This window comes from Procambarus clarkii, chromosome 10 (assembly GCF_040958095.1).
Source record: "Procambarus clarkii isolate CNS0578487 chromosome 10, FALCON_Pclarkii_2.0, whole genome shotgun sequence".
Taxonomy (NCBI): Eukaryota; Metazoa; Arthropoda; class Malacostraca; order Decapoda; family Cambaridae; genus Procambarus; species Procambarus clarkii.
This window is the reverse complement of record NC_091159.1, coordinates 52,151,802-52,176,989: the sequence shown is the minus strand read 5'-3', so window position 1 is coordinate 52,176,989 and position 25,188 is coordinate 52,151,802. Positions and strand designations below refer to the sequence as shown.

The window sequence follows — 25,188 nt, the reverse complement described above, 5'->3', positions numbered from 1 at the left end:
ATTATTGTATATATTTACAGAATTTACCCAAGGGCCACTAACTATCTAGTGGCCTCGACGAGGACAGAAAGCCGGCGGCTTGTTAAAGGGCCCGCGAATTGTCTTAATGATATTTTTCAGCTGGAATTTGGCATTTACGGCTTCAGCGGGTAGGCGGTTCCATGGGTTTATAACCCTCTTGGTGGAAAAAAAAAACATTTGTTTTCAGTCCTACTTGAGAGAACATACTCTCCAACACTATATATGTGATTATCCTGTTATCAGTGACTTCATACCAAATGGTATGAGGTATTTTGAGCTCTGTAATTACTTCATACACTCAGGAATATTGGAAGATATTCTTGTGCTGCACCCAGATTTTGCCAGTGGAGGCTAATAGATCAGCATTAAGTATTTTGTTCTCTCCTAATTCCATGTATGACTGGCCATCCTGTGAGGTGAGGATGTTGGATGAGCTTGTAACTGGTTTTTGATCTACACTGTGTGGTCCTTTATACAGAATAGGGAAGCAGCACATTGCTGTGTATACCTAAACATGTTAAAAAATACATTGTTTGAGAGGAGTCTTGTAGAAACTGGTAAGAGTAATTATAATATAATGTTTCCATGATTCAATGCTTACCTCTTGTGAAAATCGCGAAGAGTTGTTTAGTCAGAGTTGATTTGTTTTTTGTATTGAGGCTGGTATTTTCTAAATTGATTCCATGTATGTCTAACCATCCTGTGAGATGGGAGTATTAGATAAACTTATAGCTAGTTTTTTATCTACACTGTGTAATATTCCATATAGAATGGGGTAGCAGCACATTGCTGTGTATACCTAATCTTCTTAATAAAAATCATCAGTAATAAAGATTTTAAATTATAGTTTGTATTATTACAAATACAGTACTGTATTATCCTTATTAAATCATGTTGACCATGGATCATTAAGATCTCATGTTGATATGTAATAGTCATATTTCTTTTGAACTGCTAATCCATGCTAATCATTCATTAAATTGTGCATTATGTCTCAATTTTTCACTTCCTTGGATATACTGTACAGTACAAAAAGATAGGATAAAAATAAACCAGTAATATTTCTTTCATTATATTTTTTATTTTAATAACTGCATCAATATTTTTACAGCTGACAGGATTTGTTTTACCATACAGCTGCATTATTTGTTGAAAAAAAAAATGGTTTATTGTTACACACAATGGTGCTACATAGCCTTCCCAGCTTGGTGCCTTCTTTTAATACTTACTGATTAAAAAATAAATAATAAATAAATTTTATTCAGGAAAAGTACATACAGTTGATTTACAAACATAATGTTGGATTTATAGGCAGAGCTAGTACATACAATACCTAAAGCCACTAATACTCATAGCATTTCGGGCAAGGTGTGGGGGGAAAAAACACTTAGACTAAAACTTAATAGTAATCGGGATTAGGTATAAATTGTGTTGAAAGAAGGAATAAAAAAATACAAAAAGGGAGGTTAACATAGCATAAATCAGCAATTGCACATGTTGGTGAACAGCGTTGTTTAAAAAATAGCAAGACATGGGTTGACATTTAAGGGGTAAGTTAGGTTACATGGAGTTAATTAGGCAGTACTTGGTTTAACTCTTAAACTGGTTGAGAGAGGTACAGCCTTTGACATGATTCGGGAGGTCATTCCACATTCTGGGTCCCTTGATTTGTAGAGCACTTCTAGTTTGGTTACACCAAACTAAATTGTGTAACAGGAAGAGGTCTTGGACACAAATTTGTTCCATGCTAAATGTAGAGGAATCAGCTGAGTATTCCTCAAATAAAATAAGTTGCCTCAGCTTATAAGGTAAATAAAATAAGCATTTCTCAAATAAGTAGCTGCCTCACCTCACTGCCTTACTGCTACATAGCCTTCTGGGCATGATGCCTTCTTTTGATAATTACTTGATCCACACCCAAATTGTATAACAGGAAGAGGTCTTGGACCCCTACTTCCCTCTCTCTTTTTTAATAGTCTATATAGTCATAATTATAGCTTTAAGTATTTAATGAATAAAGTTTTTGACATTTTTACCCTTCTTACCTAACATCATTTGTGCAGCATATTTTTATTTTGTCTCACCCAGATTTAATTTCAAAATAAAACCAAACTAAGTAAATTAGAAATGGGTATGTATAGCTAAGGTACACCCTTACTACTAGGTGAACAGGGGCATTTGGTGATAGTAAATGATCCTATCAGGCAGGGCTCATCACCTTCTCTCATATTTCATGTTCACCAGTGTTTATTTACTTAATAACTACTGGTATAATATCTTGCTATTATAAAACTAATTCTACTATCATAAAAGACATTTTTACTTTAAGTTTCAAGCAGAGAATGCATATATAATTAACACGAAGGACTCCTCTTCACTAGATTCAATTTTTATCATCTTTTGTTTATGTTCAAAAATCTTAAAATCGATCCCAGTGTTATGTAGTAGAGAAAAATTGAGTTATATCCAGTTTACGTAAAGCTACGAGTGGTCGAAACCACATTTAGATCCCGGAATGAACTTTCAAAGGTTTTTCCACTTAGTGTAGCTACCTGAATACCGCCGTAGCCGCCAGGAAGGCGCTAAGAAGGAAAACATTCGTAGCTAAGAAGAAAAACCTTCGTAAGTACCTTCCTGAATCAGGCCCCTGGTTGTGGCACGGGCATCCAGACTTTCCCAGTGGACTTGCGGGCTGAATAGTTTTTGTCCTATCGTGGCCGAGTGGGTTAAAGCAAGCGTCTATTAGTCACTAGAACGCTGTTTCAAATCCCCGCATTCCTCCATATGATTTTCTCATAATAATAATAATAATAATAAAATTAATAATAATAATGATGATAATTATAATAATAATAATAATAATAATAATAATAATAATAATAATAATAATTATTATTATTATTATTTTCTCAATAATATATTATTATTGAGAAAATCACTTGGAGACATAAGGAGGACCCGAATCTACACCCTGGGTAACCCGAAACACATGCTTAGAACCACTTATTATTTATTATTAACATCTTTATTGACAAAATTAATTACAATTTTGCCTAATCTGAGGATTTTAATAGTCTTATTAAAGTGAGGATAATGCTGGTATTCACTGTCACGCAGGACAGAGGGTCATACATAAGACAATAGGTCTAAACTGTAGGTTGAACCACTGGACAACAATACGCTATAAGCAATGCAATCTGGGATTCAACTGAGTCCACACGAGGTCCTGAACCCATCAACATGGTACCCACACAAGGTGTTACACCTTACCCTCGGTCCCTTTGCCATGGTATAGGAGTGTATAGAGTATTCTATGCACCCCTATATACACTCCTTGATACCTCCTATACTATAGAAGGTATCAAGGTATCCACATTACCACGGAACTGGCAGCGAGGCAGGGCAACCCATGCAATGTTGTGACAATAGTGACACTATTACAGATAATAAGAATTATTAATCATTTATTATTACCGGTAATGTCAATATTAAATATAAATCACCAATTTTACCTAATACTAATGATCACAGTATTAATAGTAATATAATTAACAATTGTGTTACTAATATAAACTCTCTAAAACATCTTTTATTGGTTTTATTGATCGCAAAATAGAAACTTCATTATATATTAAATATTTAATTAAATACCCCATATAACTTGCTGGGTAACATTACCATTGGAGCCTGGGCCCATTGGCTCATGGTCCAATGGGCCTTTTTCAGAGTTATCTTTCCTTGTGTTCTTATTACTGTGGTGACATAAATATATCACTTATTACAAAATTTTTCTATGCACAGAAATACAAAGATGATATTAGGCTTTAGTTGCTTAGATAATATTTTGTCTGTTAAAGCTCTTTATCTACTATGACTTATATTACTAAAACTAATAATAATAATAATAATAATCACATTTAATAATAGAAAAACGAATACTGATAATAATAATTATTTGTTGCAATAATAATAAAAATACTAATGATCATATATCAATTATCTGTTACGTTAGTCATCTTTCAAGTTCTTTCGTTAGTTTCATCTTTCATCGATGACATTTCAAGAAATGTCATCGCCCACAGTGGCAAAACAACGCTTCATAACGAGGTGTAACCATTGCAAATATTGCTAACTATCACAACCAACGTCAACATCTCGCTCTTAATGTTCCCAATAACGTACCACAAATACAAATAATTACCAACTGGACCTAAACAACTAACCTAAAATAAATCCTAGACCTAACTATACAAATACGTTAAATTCATATTTATATAAATTTTGAGAAAATATATATAAATATCTTTGGGTTATAGATGATACGTTACAGTTGATTAATATGTCTTTAGGGTTGGTAGTAGCTTGGAGGAGCATTGTCTGAGGGATGGGTTGGAGTAGGCTACAGCTTGGACGAACAAAGCCCTGGGGGCTGGGTTAGGATAGCCTGCAGCTTGGACGAGTATGAAGCCATCTCAGTACCTCGCATTTCCATTATTCCTATACACATATACCCTGGGAATGACGATATCCAGATTTGTATTTAACCCGTTCAGCCGCCCTGGATCTACATCAGGCCGGTCGTTGTATCGCCCTGGGTCTGAAGCCGGACGACCACTATAATCCGTCGTGGGGAGCACTCCAACATCCGGCTGACCGATGTAAGTGGGCTCTGACAGATACCCCGTACGGTGAGAGGTCTTGGTGTGGCCGCTAGGCCAGCACGACAAAGCCATGGCTAGGCCGATAACAGCAATTCCTGCAAAAATTGAAAAAAAAAGATTACAAAATACAGAAAACAAGATAGCGAGAGAGAGAGAGAGAGAGAGAGAGAGAGAGAGAGAGAGAGAGAGAGAGAGAGAGAGAGAGAGAGAGAGAGAGAGAGAGAGAGAGAGAGAGAGAGAGAGAGAGAGAGAGAGAGAGAGTTTATACAATGTCAACTACAGAGACAGATCATTAGATATCTAAATCGCCTATCACCCGAGTGAATCAGTGAATTCCCTATGTCTTTTTTGTTTCTCTTTCCTAAGCGTTATTGCAGGACCGTGCTTTAGCTCCTTGGTTCCGCCTTTCCAACTGTAGCTCGAATAATACTATTTAAAATGAAGGGCAAACGTATCGCCATGCTAGTTTTAGGCTGTGTAATCTTTATTAGAATTATGAAAACCCATTAAGGTTTTAATAATTAAGTAAAACCCAGAAATTCAATGCGTCACTCAGATCATGTGAGTCACTGCTAACACTGTGTCACTCAGATCATGTGAGTCACTGCTAACATTGCGTCACTCCATGTGAGTCACTGCTAACATTGCGTCACTCCATGTGAGTCACTGCTAACATTGCGTCACTCCATGTGAGTCACTGCTAACATTGCGTCACTCCATGTGAGCCACTGCTAACATTGCGTCACTCCATGTGAGTCACTGCTAACACTGTGTCACTCAGATCACATGAGTCACTGCTAACATTGTGTCACTCAGATCATTCGTCATTGCAAACAGGAGAGAGAAAGAGAGAGTGAGAGAGAGAGAGAGAGAGAGAGAGAGAGAGAGAGAGAGAGAGAGAGAGAGAGAGAGAGAGAGAGAGAGAGAGAGAGAGAGAGAGAGAGAGAGAGAGAGAGAGAGAGAGAGAGAGAGAGAGAGAGACAGAGAGAGAGAGATAACCAAGGAGGGAGGAGAAGAAAGTCAAACATATACGAAACAGTCACATCACACCAGCCGAGTGTGTGACAAGCCCCAGCGGCCACAGGACCCAAACACATCACCAACAGTCAATCCCCACAATGCTGACCTGCGAACAGGAGCGAGACGAGGCCCAGGAGGTAGACCCAGGACTCGTCGGCACACGCCATGAGGGAGGCGTCCGTGCTGAATCTGCAGTTGTTACAGGTGTAGAAGATGAAGGAGGCCGAGCTGATGACCGCCAGGACCACGCACGTCCAGGCCAGGACCGTCTCAGCGAGTCTCCCGCCCATCTTTACTCTCTGTCGTCTCCCCTCTGGCTGTGAGGATACATGCTGTTGTTACTTCAAGTGTGGAAGGTGATGAGGCAGGTGTGTGTGTGTGTGTGTGTGTGTGTGTGTGTGTGTGTGTGTGTGTGTGTGTGTGTGTGTGTGTGTGTGTGTGTGTGTGTGTGTGTGTGTTTCTGTGTGTGTGTGTGTGTGTGTGTGTGTTTCTGTGTGTGTGTGTGTGTGTGTGTGTTTCTGTGTGTGTGTGTGTGTGTATGTGTGTTTCTGTGTGTGTGTGTTTGTGTACTCACCTAATTGTGCTTGCGGGGGTTGAGCTTTGGCTCTTTCGACCCACTTCTCAACTGTCAATCAATCAACTGTTACTACTAACTTTTTCACACACACACACACACACACACACACACACACACACACACACACACACACACACACACACACACACACACACACACACACACACACACACACACACACACACATACACACACACACACACACACACACACACACACACACACACACACACACACACACACACACACACACACAGGAAGCAGACCGTAACCGCTGTCTAACTCCCAGGTACGTATTTACTGCTAGGTAACAGGAGCATCAGGGTGAAAGAAACTATGCCCAATAGGTAGTGTGTGTGGGGGGGAGAGTGATAAGGAGAGGAGAGTAGGTGAGACTGCGGATAACCAGCATCAGGAAACGAAAAGGGAGATAGATATTGAATAACTAAAGCATGATGGAACAACTGATTGGAAGCGCAGTTAGACAAGAGGGAGAGAGTAACAAGATGGAGGGAGAGAGGGAGGGGTATGCTGAGATGGAGGGAGGACGTGAGGGAGAGATAAAAGAAGGCAAAGAAGCAGGGAATGACGAAATAAAGACTAAAGTGAGGGATGGAGGTAGGATGAACTAGAATGACTGTGAGAGGAATCCAAACAGAACGACCGAAAGATACCGAAGGAAAATACGAAGGGAAGGAATGAAGGAATGAAAGAATGAAGGAAGGAGGGGGGCTGGAGGAAGGATGTTTGCTCCTGACAGAAAGGGAGGTGAGGTAAGATGGAGGGAAGGAGGGTAGAAAGATATAGGTAGGTAAAGGGTGGAGATAAGGAGAGAGGGAGAGAAAGAAAGAGTGAAACAACATCTTAGGACCACTGGTGACACTGTTTCAGTGAATCTCTGCTCCCCCCCCCCACCTGGAGTCTTGTACTGAGAAAACGCCATATCTTATCTAGAGAGACTGAGATGAAGAGCCCTGTCAGTGCACACATATATATAAACAACATGTTCTGTACATGTATGTTCTGTATATATATATATATATATATATATATATATATATATATATATATATATATATATATATATATATATATATATATATATATATATATATATATATATATATATATATATATACATGGACTACAAATGTATAAATATAGGCATGCTCAGAGCTTGTATTTGTATACCAAAACACAATAAATGTATATATACACATGCTCATAAAATGTATTGGTATACACATGCACAAATTGATATATATATATATATATATATATATATATATATATATATATATATATATATATATATATATATATATATATATATATATATATATATATATATGTATATACTTATGTGTATGCGGTGAGATGTTGCCAGTGACACAGTGGTCTGTGAGGAAAGATTTTGAGTGACTGTAATTGGGAGAGGGAAAGGAGGTTGCAGGAACTGGGAAAAGGGAAGAAATCATTGTAATTGGTAGAGGAGAAGAAGTCGACGTAATTGTGAGGGGAAAACCCAACTGTAATTGCGAGATGGGAAGAAGTCGCTGTAACTGGGAAAATGGGAGGAGTTTACTGTATTTGGGAGAAGGTGAGGAAGTCACTATTTCGGAGCGGCAAGACAAGTAACTAATTGGGAAGCGAGGAGGAAATTACTGAAATTGGGAAGCGAGAAGGAAATTACTGAAATTGGAAAAGCGGATGAAATCACTGTAACTGAAAGAAAGGAGGAAGTCACTATAACTGGGAGTGTTATAATATTTTCGAAATAGTAGAACATTTGAGAGGATTAAGTGAAGGTTCGAAATGCTCATATGTGTAAGGATGAGAGAGAGAGAGAGAGAGAGAGAGAGAGAGAGAGAGAGAGAGAGAGAGAGAGAGAGAGAGAGAGAGAGAGAGAGAGAGAGAGAGAGAGAGAGAGAGAGAGAGAGAGAAAGAGAGAGAGAGAGAGAGAGAGAGAGAGAGAGAGAGAGAGAGAGAGAGAGAGAGAGAGAGAGAGAGAGAGAGAGAGAGAGAGAGAGAGAGAGAGACTTACCTGAGTGCTGCTGTAGAGGTGAGGTGTTAGGCGGACACTGCAAACAGGAACGAGGAGTCTGTAGGTTTAAACCTGACAATCATCAGATACCAGCCGATATACACTCTTATCTGTCGATATGACCCTTCACACAGATAACTGTTAATAACAGAGGGGCCTTATATAGAGTCAACCGTTAAGGCAGAGCTAACGTCAGGGTGATCTACGCGGTCAAAATACTTCGAGCTGCTGCTGCTGTACAGTGGGTCAACGTTTCCGACTCACAATCGTGGATCCTGGGCTCGATTCCAGGGCGGGACTGATCTGGTAGTGCACGTTTCCCCATTCACCTAGTGCCACTTATCACCAGGCAGTAAATAGGTACCCGGGAGGTAGATAGCTTTCGCACCTCGCATCCTAAGGAGACCTGTTGTTGACCTACGGAAGCTTCGATAGGTCCTCAACCTCTCGAGCTTCCCTTCCCCCGACAACCGAAATAACTTCTCTACTTTTCACACAGCCATTACTTCTTCTACACATGCTACAACCAACACTACTTCACCCGAACCCCTACAGATTTCCCGTCACAACTCTACACAACACTGAAATAACGTGATACCTTATGGCACTGAGAGTAACGTGAAGACAGTATTGTTTCAGGATGGAGACATGGCTATGTGTAATACCATTCAGTATTCTCAGGAGTCCTAGGAAGGATGGAGACCCCCGCCCCCCTAGCTCCTGTAAGTATCCTAGTATTCACTCAGCTGTTAATAATATAGAGACGCAGATATTGTTAACATCCCAATATTTTTCCAGCTGCTAACAACAATGTCAGGATATTTGGATATCTTCAAGCATACAGTGCGCAGTATGCTTGAACACCGAAGGCTATTCCAGGTAAACATTCCACAGATAGCTGCTGATATGACAGCCAATCACCCAACAGGAATGAGAAACACTGTAAAGCATCACAAACTCATGTGGCTAGTATGAGGGAACTAGGCACTAGGGACATGCTTATATGTGTGTGTGGTTCATAATGATATTATTGTACTGCTGCTTCTGCTAGCAACTCTGCCTTAAACTATCACTACTTTTGTTGCTAACACGTCTTCTGCTTCTACTGAGAACAATTCTACTTCTGCTGCTACTGCCCCATACAGCCACTAACTACTCTATTTCTGACGTCACTAAACCCCTGCCAATATTACTACTAGTGTTGCCAATATTGTAACCTGCACTCTTAGTGCTCCACAGAATAGTGCCTCACTGAGAACTACTCACACTCAACCAGCATTACCAATGTTACTATTTCCACGTGTTTCATGAAGTCTGCTACAACTACACAAAAGTAATTTTTCAATACTTTCGCAACTACTGCCTTTTCTACAACTACGACTAATTCACAACTACAACTTATACGTTAATTTTCACCAATACATTTTCGTTTACTACTCTGTAGTTATGTAGTAAGCCCAATAGTTATTGTTATTCATATGCTGTGTTAGAGCTAAGGTTCCCGGCGGTTCTCGGGTCTATCTCCCCTGTATGCTATTGTTTTACACCCCTTCCCTCTATCCCTCTCTCTCTCACCCCTCTCTCACTATTGAAAATATCCGTGGAAGACATCATATTAATTGCTGGGAGTCGCAACAAGAGTCGAGTCTTCTTAAAAGGGGGACAGTGGGGGCTAACCTCGCTCAGCCTTTGACAGCTCACTACCTCCCATGTGTCATTGTGAAAAGTTGGTTGAGGTTACCCCAAAGAGTTTGACTGCTAACGTTTAAACAAACAAACAAACATCCCCATTTGAAGGTTACAGAGGTTCTCTGAAGAACTTTGCAGATTCTATAGTTTCAATAAATGCTGTTGTGTGTTATAAGCCATTTATAACATCATTTTAATTTTTCATGTGTCAATACTTTTTTTAGCTTAATACTGTTTCCAAAATTAGCTGTGATAAAAGCTACGAGAGTGTTGTGTTGGCCTCAAGAGCACAACTGGCCGGATGACGCCAGTCTGGATGTACAGTACTCCGTCAAGTACATAATGTTAGCGTTTCGCTACTAGGCACTAATGCCAATTAGAACTTATTCTAGTGACTCCCAGACGCTTGCCTCAACTCCCCACAGTGCTCCAAATATTGGTCTGATTGGTGTACCACGCCAGAGGAATTTCCTTGTGTTCTGAGGAAGAGCGAGAGGTGGAGAAGATCATTACTCCACAGGTCAGAATGTAGGCGGGTTATTCGTAAAATTCCTGGTTGTGGCACGGGCATCCAGACTTTCCCAGTGGACTCACTTGACTTGCGGGCTGAATAGCTTTTGTCCTATCGTGGCCGAGTGGGTTAAAGCACAACCCGTCCTCTTAAAAATAACGTCAGTTTTGGCTCGTATGCGCGTTATGGCCAAATTTGGACGTAATTTGAAATGAAATCGACTCACAAAAGTGACGTTCTGCTCCGTTTTCTGTTTGAGTCGTCCGGCGTACGCGCAGAGGTTATAAGAGGACACTTTAAATTAACGTTTTTCATAACGTTTTGAAACTTTATGAGAATTTCCTGCCCACCTAACCTATCAGAGGACCCTTAACTTACTGTTGTTGAAAAAAAAAATTCCCAAATTTATTTTCCTTTTTTTTTTCCTTTTCAAATTACGTCCAAATTCGGCCATACGGATAAACGGCCAAAAGCGACGTTCTTTTTAAGAGGACAGGTTGAAGACGAGCGTCTTTTAGTCACTAGAACGCTGTTTCAAATCCCCGCATTCCTCCGTATGATTTTCTCATCATAATAATAATAATAATAATAATAATAATAATAATAATAATAATAATAATAATAATAATAATAATAATAATAATTATTATTATTATTGAGAAAATCACTTGGAGACATGAGGTGGATTCGAACCTACACCCTGGGTAACCCAAAACACATGCCTTGAACCACTGGACAACAATACGCTATAAACAATGCAATCTGGGGTTCAACTGAGTCCACACGGGGTCCTGAACCCATCAACATGGTACCCACACAAGGTGTTACACCTTACCCTCGGTCCCTTTGCCATGGTATAGGAGTGTATAGAGTATTCTATGCACCGCTATATACACTCCTTGATACCTCCTATACTATAGAAGGTATCAAGGTATCCACATTACCACGGAACTGGCAGCGAGGCCGGGCAACCCATGCAATGTTGTGACAATAGTGACACTATTACAGATAATAAGAATTATTAATCATTTATTATTACCGGTAATGTCAATATTAAATATAAATCACCAATTTTACCTAATACTAATGATCACAGTATTAATAGTAATATAATTAACAATTGTGTTACTAATATAAACTCTCTAAAACATCTTTTATTGGTTTTATTGATCGCAAAATAGAAACTTCATTATATATTAAATATTTAATTAAATACCCCATATAACTTGCTGTTAACATTATGACACCTGTTGTGCAGGTGTGGATACTGCACTGGCCACATTATGTCCAGAGGCTGGCCAGTATCATGTGTCCAGAGGCTGGCCAGTATCATGTGTCCACAGGCTGGCCAGTATCATGTGTCCAGAGGCTGGCCAGTATCATGTGTCCAGAGGCTGGCCAGTATCATGTGTCCAGAGGCTGGCCAGTATCATGTGTCCAGAGGCTGGCCAGTATCATGTGTCCAGAGGCTGGCCAGTATCATGTGTCCAGAAGCTGGCCAGTATCATGTGTCCAGAGGCTGGCCAGTATCATGTGTCCAGAGGCTGGCCAGTATCATGTGTCCAGAGGCTGGCCAGTATCATGTGTCCAGAGGCTGGCCAGTATCATGTGTCCAGAGGCTGGCCAGTTTCATGTGTCCAGAGGCTGGCCAGTATCATGTGTCCAGAGGCTGGCCAGTATCATGTGTCCAGAGGCTGGCCAGTATCATGTGTCCAGAGGCTGGCCAGTATCATGTGTCCAGAGGCTGGCCAGTATCATGTGTCCAGAGGCTGGCCAGTATCATGTGTCCAGAGGCTGGCCAGTATCATGTGTCCAGAGGCTGGCCAGTATCATGTGTCCAGAGGCTGGCCAGCATCATGTGTCCAGAAGCTGGCCAGTATCATGTGTCCAGAGGCTGGCCAGTATCATGTGTCATGATAGAAGGAGTACCAATAAGATATTATGTTAAAAAAGTTATGAATTATTCCTAAATAAAATCAGATGTTAGTGAAGACGAAGACAAGGAAGAAGTGAAGGAAGAAGAGATAAACGAGGAGGAAGAAGAGGGGGGGGGATTAAAAGAGGAAGATGCTATACGAAGAAAGACAAAATCAGTAGATCTTCGATCATATCAGCTAGTCCTCATTTGGGACGCAAGATAGTCATGGTGGCCAATTAATAGTACGCTGGCGGTTGCTGCTGTTGCTGCTGCTGCTGCTGCTGCTGCTGCTGTACTGTAAACCCTATAGCCAGCTGCTGGGCAGGGTAGTGCTGGGCAGGGTAGTGCTGGGCAGGGTAGACGTAGGTCTGATGGGGAAGGGCTGCTCCCTGCACCACACGTACACCAGGGTAAGTGTTCCCCTGTGGTGCGCTGTTGTTGGAGATCTTGTAGAACATCCAGAGAGACACCACCAGGAATATACCTGGAGGATGGGTTAACTTGGGGTTATTCTCTCTCTCTCTCTCTCTCTCTCTCTCTCTCTCTCTCTCTCTCTCTCTCTCTCTCTCTCTCTCTCTCTCTCTCTCTCTCTCTCTCTCTCTCTCTCTCTCTCTCTCTCTCTCTCTCTCTCTCTCTCTCTCTCTCTCTCTCTCTCTCTCTCTCTCTCTCTCTCTCTCACGTTCAAGAGAGGTACTTTTAAGAATTCCAATCATTAGCTACAACAACATATGACTATACATTAACTCCAGCTTTCTCCACAAAAATATATTTATCTAACTCTCTCCACGTTATTTTTCTAAAGATCACATACACTCACTAGGAAAACACTTTAAATAAACCTGCATCACGACTTGTGGTGCCTGACAACAAGAACAAAATTGGTGGAGTAAAAACTAGAACATGAGATTTGCAAGATAGAGCTTTAGCTATCGATTACATCAATTTACATGTGATTTAAACCCAAAAAATATCTCTGTGCCTAATTTAATTTCCCATCGAAATATGGACAAATTACCCTAAACAGAAAATGATACAGAGAATACAGGATGCAGCAGAAGACACATATTCCCTCGTTGAGGCAGCTCTTACATATATCCAGCCACAACCACTCATATACAAACCTAACCCCTCTCCCCTACATACACACACACACGCTACTCACCACTATCACAACTCTCTCCCACTGGAACTATACCCACCTGCAGACACCATGCAGCTGATACCACTAATGAGGAGGTTTTCCCTGTAGAAATTGTCACAATAGTTATATGAGTTATACCAGTCGCAGTGGGTGTTGCTGTACAGACCCAAGCACACGCTCCCACTGATGAGGAAGATTGCGGAGCCGACCAGCAGGGCGATAGGGACCTTCTTGGTGATGAAGGCTCCGCACATCTGGGGAGGAGGAGGAAGGTTAGGGGCTAACTATCAGCAGAAAGGACTGAAATGGTGCTGCTTGGCATTTGGAAGGGTTAAAATGACAAGGAGCTGGCATATGACGAGCAGAATTTGGGATATATATATATATATATATATATATATATATATATATATATATATATATATATATATATATATATATATATATATATATATATATATATATATATATATGCAAACAAGCCTGAATGGTCCCCAGGACTATATGCGACTGAATATATGATATATATATATATATATATATATATATATATATATATATATATATATATATATATATATATATATATATATATATATATGAATATATATATATATATATATATACCACCAATACCACCTTCCCCCACCACCAGAGGCCGGAGATGCAACAATGGAACTGGAGAAGTCAGAAGTTTGAGTAGATTTCTGAGTGAATACTAAACTACTACACTTACACAACACATGTTTAATATCTCTCACCTTTACACCTTTAAAATATACAATAAACATTACATTGCAATTAAATTCAAGTCACAATAAGTCACATGTGTATTAGAGAGCAGCCACTCACCATCGCTCCTGCAACCATGGTGGTGGTGGTGGTTGTGGTTGTTGTGGTTGTTGTGGTTGTTGTGGTTGTTGTGGTTGTTGTGGTTGTTGTGGTTGTTGTGGTTGTTGTCCTTGTTTCTTGTTCACTTGTCAGTGTGTTTGCCTCTCTCCTTCACCTCCTGCAACAACAATGCACAGAAATCATTTTCATTTTTTTGGGGTTAATTTATAATAGTTTTGTACACCAGATAAACTGATCGTTATTTAATCATAATTGTCAGAAGGATCGGTGTTGTCAATGTCACTACGGAATTGCCACCACACCATCACCACCACTACACAACTACCACCACCACTACACAACTACCTCCACCACCACCACTACACGACTACCACCACCACCACCACTACACAACTTCCTCCACCACCACTACACAACTACCTCCACCACCACTACACAACTACCACCACCACCATCACCGCTACACAACTACCTCCACCACCACCACTACACAACTACCACCATCACCACCACCACTACACAACTACCTCCACCACCACTACACAACTACCATCACCACCACCACTACACAACTACCTCCACCACCACTACACAACTACCATCACCACCACCACTACACAACTACCTCCACCACCACTACACAACTACCATCACCACCACCACTACACAACTACCTCCACCACCACTACACAACTACCACCACCACCATCACCACTACACAACTACCTCCACCACCACCACTACACAACTACCTCCACCACCACCACTACACAACTACCTCCACCACCACCACTACACAACTACCACCACCACTACCACTACACAACTACCTCCACCACCACTACACAACTACCACCACCACCACTACACAACTACCACCACCACCACTACACAACTACCACCACCACCACTACACAACTACCACCACCACCACTACACAACTACCACCACCACCACTACACAACTACCTCCACCACCACCACTACACAACTACCTCCACCACCACCACTACACGACTACCTCCACCACCACCACTACACGACTACCTCCACCACCACCACTACACGACTACCTCCACCACCACCACTACACGACTACCTCCACCACCACCACTACACGACTACCTCCACCACCACCACTACACACCTACCTCCACCACCACTACACACCTACCTCCACCACCACTACACAACTACCACCACCACCACTACACAACTACCACCACCACCACTACACAACTACCTCCACCACCACCACTACACAACTACCTCCACCACCACCACTACACGACTACCTCCACCACCACCACTACACGACTACCTCCACCACCACCACTACACGACTACCTCCACCACCACCACTACACACCTACCTCCACCACCACTACACACCTACCTCCACCACCACTACACACCTACCTCCACCACCACTACACACCTACCTCCACCACCACTACACACCTACCTCCACCACCACCACTACACAACCACCTCCACCACTACAAACACTACCACCTTCCTCCACCACCACCACCACCTCCACCACCACCACTACACGACTACCTCCACCACCACCACTACACGACTACCTCCACCACCACCACCACACAACTACCTCCACCACCACCACACAACTACCTCCCCCACCACCACACAACCACCTCCACCACCACCACCACACAACTACCTCCACCACCACCACACAACTACCTCCACCACCACCACACAACTACCTCCACCACCACCACACAACCACCTCCACCACCACCACACAACTACCTCCACCACCACCACACAACTACCTCCACCACCACCACACAACTACCTCCACCACCACCACACAACTACCTCCACCACCACCACACAACTACCACCACCACCACCACACAACTACCTCCACCACCACCACACAACTACCTCCACCACCACCACACAACTACCTCCACCACCACCACCACCTCCAGAGCCGGAGATGCAACAATGGAAATGGAGAAGTCAGAAGTCTGAGTAGATTTCTGAGTGAAAGAAATCGACTAGTGAAAGTTATTTATACAAACAACATGTCAGTTAAACAAATACCTGCAGAAAATAGATATTTGATGGAGGAGGAAAAGTACCATGCAATGGTACTTTTCCTTAGGTACTCCTTAGACAGGATATGTCAAAGGAGTATAGGGAGGCAGGGAAAGAACAATGGTAGTAGCGAAAGATGCAAGGAGACCACAAGAAGAAGAAGCAAATCTGACAGCAGAGAGTACTACAGAGCCTAATGAAGCAACAGGTAGTACTACAGCAGGAAATAATAGGGCAGAGGCCAGTCTAATGGGGAACACTTACAAACATGAGGACACAAGTGACTAGATGATCCTACCCTCCCTTTCCCCAATGCATGGTTATGCAGCCACGTGAAAAAATACCCCCTCAAGAAAAACAAAAGCAGCCCAGTTGTGCATAGCATAATATTAATGTACACAAATGCAGATGGAATTACGAATAAAGGGGTAGAGTTAGAGGAAAGACTACCAGAAGAACAGTCACACATCATCCTGATAACTGAAATGAAACTAGCAAGCGTTATAGGAAACGTAATCTTCCCACGAGGATATCAAGTAAGAAGGATATGTATGGTGAACGGAGGAGGAGGAGGAGGAGGAGGCTGTGTGGCCTTGTTGCTACAGCTACACTGCAGCTTTGAAGCAGTAAACTTATCAGAGAAATACAACCAGCAGGAGAACATGCTAGGCCACAGTGGGAGACATGGAGATGGTGGTAGCAGTCAGCTACACTCCCACATCAAACAATAGAAGCCTTTGGGAAGAATACGACAAATGCAGTAAGAATTGGCTAAAGCTAATGGAAAAATGCAGCGACATTGTGAATAGCAACAAGAGCTAAAAATGTTAATACCAAGGGATTTTAACCACATGGAAACAGACTGGGTAAATACGGATCCCCGCACGAGGGGAGGGAGGGGGGGGGGGGAGGTGATGGAACATGGAGAGCAAAACTAGTAGACGCAGCAGACAAACACTTCTTGATGCATCATATTATAGAATCAATAAGAGCAAGAGGAAGGGACCCACCAGCAACACTAGCCCTGGTGTTTGCTCCAGAATGAGGCAGATGTTGACAAAATAGAGTATGTGATGCCTCTAGCAGCTAGTGATCATGGCACTGTCATGCTTGAATACATTGCGGAGCTGGAGAAGTTGGTTAAACCAAGAAATCTCTTAAAGAAGAAGGGAGAGATTGGAAACATAGAGACTACGGCCAGATGAGGAACTTCCTGCGTGAAATCCAATGGGAAAGAAGCAGAAAATGAGATATAATCCATCGCTGAGAAATATGCCGATGTAACAGACCTCTACTTCAAGCCGTTTTGTAATCAATAAACTAATGTACGCCACATAGTGGGTCAACCAACATAGAATTAATCAATGTCCATTAATCAACGGCAAGTGCACGCATTCCTTAGAGTAATAAGTGCTGTAAATTTATGGCACATTTATAATAAAAATTTGGTACTCAGGTTATCATTTATTTACCCGTTGTGTTCACTACCGGACACACTGCGTTAAATAGCACCACTGGAAACTTCTGAATATCGCCTGAATAAATCTAATATCACTGGATTCTTTCAAGCGTAGCCTAGACATGTTGATTGTTAAACATCTCAGGCAATATTATAATCAGAGGAGATACGCATACAATATTGATTTTTTGAACTTTACTGTAATGCGTCAGGGGACAACAATAAAGCAACACTATCAGATGTTGCTTTATCACTATCACTATCATTATCACTATCTGGTAGTGATTGAAGACGCTCAAGCACAGGCTTCAGGGCGATGGTGTTTTTCTCATTTGAATTGACAAATTTACTCATGACACTCATATAAATAACCATGGCAGCCAAGTCACACATAAAACAATTGTGATGTTTAAGTATTATGAGCAAAAGAACACGCTTCTACCGGTAGATGATGTTAAATGCTGGTAGATGATGCTAAATGCTGGTAGATAATGCTAAATGCAGGTTAGATGATGCTAAATGCTGGTAGATGATGCTAAATGATGGAAGATAATGCTAAATGCAGGTTAGATGATGCTAAATGCTGGTAGATGATGCTAAATGATGGAAGATAATGCTAAATGCAGGTTAGATGATGCTAAATGCAGGTAGATTATGCCAAATAGCTGCAGTTGTTATGTAAGGCAATATTTAAACCCAGAGATATGAGATCAATAATCTGCTTTGAACCTTCAATAATACATTCCTTCAGCCACCGCAAATGTTGATGGCCAGTTACACTACGAGGGCCACTCAAACGCATAGAGGGATTTCATTACGCCATCTGCCTGCATGTTGATTGGCTGATATTTCACCTAATTGCTGCAATCTAATTGTTCTAATTGATATTGTGCGCAATATCAATTGTGCTCAATATCAATGTGATGATATGTGCTGTCACGTGATGCAATGACGATGGAGATGACGTCAAGACTTCCACTGGCCACCATCTTTTCTCGCCTTAGAAACGTGTTTTATGATGTAAAGAGCCCAGGAATAGCTCTCACGAGGGAAGCTCTAATAAATATCAATAAACAGAGGCAAGTTACGTCTTAATAAGATCAAGTAATCAGCTCTGAGACGTCCTGAAGGTCACCATTAATTCCAATGCCCACTGGATATCCATATTATTGTTTCCTGAAGCACGGAGGGAAAAGCTCTTAAAACGCCTGAGTATGTGGGAAAAGTGAATTTAACTGCAAATAAGTTATACTAATTTCTTACACAAATTGAAATATTAATATTACCCACGTCGAAAAAATTTCCTCAGTTTTTCCTTCTTAAGGTACGCAAGTAAACAGTTTACTTATTCAATAACACAGGGGAAACAGTTTACACAGGGGGGGGGGGGGGGGGGTAAACTAGACTTACCGGATGGGAAGAGCACCAAAATTACTCGCAAAAGAAACGCTGTCTTTGCTAACTGGGGCACAGAGAGTTACTGACGTGGGACGTTCGGCCGGCCTGGCTGATAGACAAAGGAAACGATAAGACTGAGAGATAAGGTGTATTTTGTGTTATATCTTGTGGGGTTTTACACTCCCCCTCACATTGTGTTCTTGGTCGCTGTGGCAGAGTTTCTAGCAGTGAAACTTGTGAGTCACTTGTGAGGACTCGAATACCACTTGCGGTATTTCCGCTCTTCAAATCTCTTGGTGATTTGTGTTCTTACGTTGTACATTTCTGAAGTGTTGTTCTAATCATTTTAGAAGTGTGTTTTGAGTGTGTTTTGCTGGAGGAGGCAAGCGAACTAGGTTATATACCCCCCTTTCATTTATCGCCCTAATGACCGAGGATCCCTAACTGTTGATAGTTGGCCATTGCTTCCCTTTGGAGGCAGGTGGGAACGTGTGCATATGCAGGCGATGAGTCACAATAGCGTGGCTAAAGTATGTTGAGCAGACCACACACTAGAAGGTGAAGGGACGACGACGTTTCGGTCCGTCCTGGGCCATTCTCACAGTCGATCGACTTGAGAATGGTCCAGGACGGACCGAAACGTCGTCGTCTCTAACCTGTGCATCTTGCCTCACTGAAGGTGTGTAAGCGAATGCCTCCGTTATGGTTTATGGCGGTGTTTTTGTTGCTAACTCTGCAAAAACCTCTTCCAGGAGTAATTGTTGACACCTCAAGGCTTGTGGAGTCCTGCAGGACAGTTGGGGCCTCTTGCATTTCAACTCTCTCTCTCTCTCTCTCTCTCTCTCTCTCTCTCTCTCTCTCTCTCTCTCTCTCTCTCTCTCTCTCTCTCTCTCTCTCTCTCTCTCTCTCTCTCTCTCTCTCTCTCTCTCTCTCTCTCTCTCTCTCTCTCTCTCTCTCTCTCTCTCTCTCTCTCTCTCTCTCTCTCTCTCTCTCTCTCTCTCTCTCTCTCTCTCTCTCTCTCTCTCTCTCTCTCTCTCTCTCGCTGGTGAAAATGTCTCCACATTTTCACCATAGGTGGTACCCTCACAACCTTTTTTTTATATATATAGTAGGCATCCTTCAGTCTCGGGAGACTATGGAGTTGATGAGGCCAATCCCAGAGTGGCAGTCCATCCCACACTGAGCACAAACGAAGTCCGATTCTGGTCTGTCTTCCTGGCTACGGGCTTATATATATATATATATATATATATATATATATATATATATATATATATATATATATATATATATATATATATATATATATGTCGTACCTAGCAGCCAGAACGCACTTCTCAGCCTACTATGCAAGGCCCAATTTGCCTAATAAGCCAAGTTTTCATGAATTAACTGTTTTTCGACTACCCAACCTACCTAACCTAACCTAACCTAACTTTTTCGGCTACCTAACCTAACCTAACCTATAAAGATAGGTTAGGTTAGGTTAGGTAGGGTTGGTTAGGTTCGGTCATATATCTACGTTAATTTTAACTCCAATAAAAAAAAATTGACCTCATACGTAATGAAATGGGTAGCTTTATCATTTCATGAGAAAAAAAATAGAGAAAATATATTAATTCAGGAAAACTTGGCTTATTAGGCAAATCGGGCCTTGCATAGTAGGCCGAGAAGTGCATTCTGGCTACTAGGTACGACATATATATATATATATATATATATATATATATATATATATATATATATATATATATATATATATATATATATATATATATATATGAAAGGTTGTGAGGGTACCACCTATGGTGAAAATGAGGGGACCCATATCCTCGGAGAAGAAAATAAGGAGTATTCAGAGAAGACCTTGTTGATTCTGACTGAACACTAATATTTTCTTCTCCTATCACCCCAATTCTTTTGTATATACACATATATATTTGTTTCATTTAAACTTTGTTACAAAAAAGGAGTTACATATAGGGTACAAAGATGATTATCATAAGTTGTCGAGTTCCTCCAGCTCCTCCGATGGCGGGCAGGAACCCTGAATGCAGTGTGCATTTCCTCTCTGTATTGCTACACTGAGGCGCTGGAAAAGGAAGCTGGCAGCTCTAGAGTCTCTTGTTGTTTCAATTAGCCTAGAACCTAGTTCCTTAAAAAAACTGGTTGCACTCTTACCCCAGGCGCCGAGTGTCTCAGAAGCAATGGGGACAAGATTGTAGTGGTGATCCAGTTCTCTGTACTTACGGGATTTGGCTGCTTCCCTGTGGGTGGCAGCGCCACCTGGTTGTGCAACACTGTTCTCAATATAGGTGTTAGCCAGGGTTGATATGCACGTGTAGTCCCAAAAGTCACATGTGTATTACAGAGACCGTCACTCCTGCAACCATGGTGGTGGTTGTTGTCCTTGTTGTCCTTGTTGTGGTTGTTGTCCTTGCTGCTGTGGTTGTTGTCCTTGCTGAGGTTGTTGTCCTTGCTGCTGTGGTTGTTGTCCTTGCTGCTGTGGTTGTTGTCCTTGCTGCTGTGGTCGTTGTCCTTGCTGCTGTGGTCGTTGTCCTTGCTGCTGTGGTTGTTGTCCTTGCTGCTGTGGTTGTTGTCCTTGCTGCTGTGGTTGTTGTCTTTGCTGTGGTTGTTGTCCTTGCTGTGGTTGTTGTCCTTGCTGCTGTGGTTGTTGTCCTTGCTGCTGTGGTTGTTGTCTTTGCTGTGGTTGTTGTCCTTGGTGTGGTTGTTGTCCTTGCTGCTGTGGTCGTTGTCCTTGCTGCTGTGGTTGTTGTCCTTGCTGCTGTGGTTGTTGTCCTTGCTGCTGTGGTCGTTGTCCTTGCTGCTGTGGTTGTTGTCCTTGCTGCTGTGGTTGTTGTCCTTGCTGCTGTGGTTGTTGTCCTTGCTGCTGTGGTTGTTGTCCTTGCTGCTGTGATTGTTGTCCTTACTGCTGTGGTTGTTGTCCTTGCTGCTGTGGTTGTTGTCCTTGCTGCTGTGGTCGTTGTCATTGCTGCTGTGGTTGTTGTCCTTGCTGCTGTGGTTGTTGTCCTTGCTGCTGTGGTCGTTGTCCTTGCTGCTGTGGTTGTTGTCCTTGCTGCTGTGGTTGTTGTCCTTGCTGCTGTGGTTGTTGTCCTTGCTGCTGTGGTTGTTGTCCTTGCTGCTGTGGTTGTTGTCCTTGCTGCTGCTGTGGTTGTTGTCCTTGCTGCTGTGGTTGTTGTCCTTGCTGCTGTGGTTGTTGTCCTTGCTGCTGTGGTCGTTGTCCTTGCTGCTGTGGTCGTTGTCCTTGCTGCTGTGGTTGTTGTCCTTGCTGCTGTGGTTGTTGTCATTGCTGCTGTGGTTGTTGTCCTTGATGCTGCGGTTGTTGTCCTTGCTGCTGTGGTTGTTGTCCTTGCTGCTGCTGTGGTCGTTGTCCTTGCTGCTGTGGTTGTTGTCCTTGCTGCTGTGGTTGTTGTCATTGCTGCTGTGGTTGTTGTCCTTGCTGCTGTGGTTGTTGTCATTGCTGCTGTGGTTGTTGTCCTTGCTGCTGTGGTTGTTGTCCTTGCTGCTGTGGTTGTTGTCCTTGCTGCTGCTGTGGTCGTTGTCCTTGCTGCTGTGGTCGTTGTCCTTGCTGCTGTGGTCGTTGTCCTTGCTGCTGTGGTTGTTGTCCTTGCTGCTGTGGTTGTTGTCATTGCTGCTGTGGTTGTTGTCCTTGCTGCTGTGGTTGTTGTCCTTGCTGCTGTGGTTGTTGTCCTTGCTGCTGTGGTTGTTGTCCTTGCTGCTGTGGTCGTTGTCCTTGCTGCTGTGGTTGTTGTCCTTGCTGCTGTGGTTGTTGTCCTTGCTGCTGTGGTTGTTGTCCTTGCTGCTGTGGTTGTTGTCCTTGCTGCTGTGGTTGTTGTCCTTGCTGCTGTGGTTGTTGTCCTTGCTGCTGTGGTTGTTGTCCTTGCTGCTGTGGTTGTTGTCCTTGCTGCTGTGGTCGCTGTCATTGCTGCTGTGGTTGTTGTCCTTGCTGCTGTGGTTGTTGTCCTTGCTGCTGTGGTTGTTGTCCTTGCTGCTGTGGTTGTTGTCCTTGCTGCTGTGGTTGTTGTCGTTGCTGCTGTGGTTGTTGTCCTTGCTGCTGTGGTTGTTGTCCTTGCTGCTGCTGTGGTTGTTGTCCTTGCTGCTGCTGTGGTTGTTGTCCTTGCTGCTGTGGTTGTTGTCGTTGCTGCTGTGGTTGTTGTCCTTGCTGCTGTGGTTGTTGTCGTTGCTGCTGTGGTTGTTGTCCTTGCTGCTGTGGTTGTTGTCCTTGCTGCTGTGGTTGTTGTCCTTGCTGCTGTGGTTGTTGTCCTTGCTGCTGTGGTCGTTGTCATTGCTGCTGTGGTTGTTGTCCTTGCTGCTGTGGTTGTTGTCCTTGCTGCTGTGGTTGTTGTCCTTGCTGCTGTGGTTGTTGTCCTTGCTGCTGTGGTTGTTGTCGTTGCTGCTGTGGTTGTTGTCCTTGCTGCTGTGGTTGTTGTCCTTGCTGCTGCTGTGGTTGTTGTCCTTGCTGCTGTGGTTGTTGTCGTTGCTGCTGTGGTTGTTGTCCTTGCTGCTGTGGTTGTTGTCCTTGCTGCTGCTGTGGTTGTTGTCCTTGCTGCTGTTGTGGTCGTTGTCCTTGCTGCTGTGGTCGTTGTCCTTGCTGCAGTGGTTGTTGTCCTTGCTGCTGTGGTTGTTGTCCTTGCTGCTGTGGTTGTTGTCCTTGCTGCTGTGGTTGTTGTCCTTGCTGCTGTGGTTGTTGTCCTTGCTGCAGTGGTTGTTGTCCTTGCTGCAGTGGTTGTTGTCCTTGCTGCTGTGGTTGTTGTCCTTGCTGCTGTGGTTGTTGTCCTTGCTGCAGTGGTTGTTGTCCTTGCTGCTGTGGTTGTTGTCCTTGCTGCTGTGGTTGTTGTCGTTGCTGCTGTGGTTGTTGTCCTTGCTGCAGTGGTTGTTGTCCTTGCTGCTGTGGTTGTTGTCCTTGCTGCTGTGGTTGTTGTCCTTGCTGCAGTGGTTGTTGTCCTTGCTGCTGCTGTGGTTGTTGTCCTTGCTGCTGTGGTTGTTGTCCTTGCTGCAGTGGTTGTTGTCCTTGCTGCTGCTGTGGTTGTTGTCCTTGCTGCAGTGGTTGTTGTCCTTGCTGCTGTGGTTGTTGTCCTTGCTGCTGTGGTTGTTGTCCTTGCTGCAGTGGTTGTTGTCCTTGCTGCTGTGGTTGTTGTCCTTGCTGCTGTGGTTGTTGTCCTTGCTGCTGTGGTTGTTGTCCTTGCTGCTGTGGTTGTTGTCCTTGCTGCTGTGGTTGTTGTCCTTGCTGCTGTGGTTGTTGTCCTTGCTGCTGTGGTTGTTGTCCTTGCTGCTGTGGTTGTTGTCCTTGCTGCTGTGGTTGTTGTCCTTGCTGCAGTGGTTGTCCTTGTTTTTCGTTTACCTGTCTGAGTGTCTGCCTCTCCTCTTCAACTCTCCTGGAGCCACACTGTAAACAAATAATTTTAATTTTTGTATTAATTTACAAGAGTTTTGTGTTAAACCCTAAGAAGAATAACAAAAATCCTAACATAATCCTGGCCACCATGACCCCGACCACGGACGCCACCATTGCTGCGAACACCATCATGGTGGCTGTTGTGATAAGGTTGGACATTATAGTTACGATGATATCATTGCTAATCATACTGCTAACTGGGGGGGGGGGGGAGGAAGGGATGGAGATTGCACTGGAGGCAACTGCGACCAGCTCCCTGATAAGATAACACCACCACTACACCATACACCACCACCATCCACATCACTACACCACCACCATCACCACACCACATACCACCACCACCTCCACCACCATCCACGTAACAAAGCTATTCATCACAGTTAAGAAAATGGTGGATGAGAAAGTG

The 25,188-nt window shown here is 42.9% G+C and overlaps 2 protein-coding genes across 2 annotated transcripts; both read right to left on the bottom strand.

Moving 5' to 3' along the window:
- Positions 1-3,014: 3,014 nt before the first annotated feature.
- Positions 3,015-8,474, bottom strand: LOC123751013 (uncharacterized). Its single transcript, XM_045733114.2, has 3 exons — positions 8,324-8,474; positions 5,809-6,019; positions 3,015-4,777 (listed from the first exon to the last, which is right to left on the bottom strand). The coding sequence occupies exons 2-3, from the start codon at positions 5,990-5,992 to the stop codon at positions 4,494-4,496; spliced, it is 468 nt and encodes a 155-aa protein (XP_045589070.1). The 5' UTR covers positions 5,993-6,019; positions 8,324-8,474; the 3' UTR covers positions 3,015-4,493.
- Positions 8,475-20,070: 11,596 nt separating this feature from the next.
- Positions 20,071-24,968, bottom strand: LOC138363374 (nuclear transcription factor Y subunit alpha-like). Its single transcript, XM_069322404.1, has 3 exons — positions 24,853-24,968; positions 22,027-22,484; positions 20,071-20,096 (listed from the first exon to the last, which is right to left on the bottom strand). Exons 1-3 carry the CDS (start codon positions 24,966-24,968, stop codon positions 20,071-20,073), a joined length of 600 nt encoding a protein of 199 aa, XP_069178505.1.
- Positions 24,969-25,188: the final 220 nt, after the last annotated feature.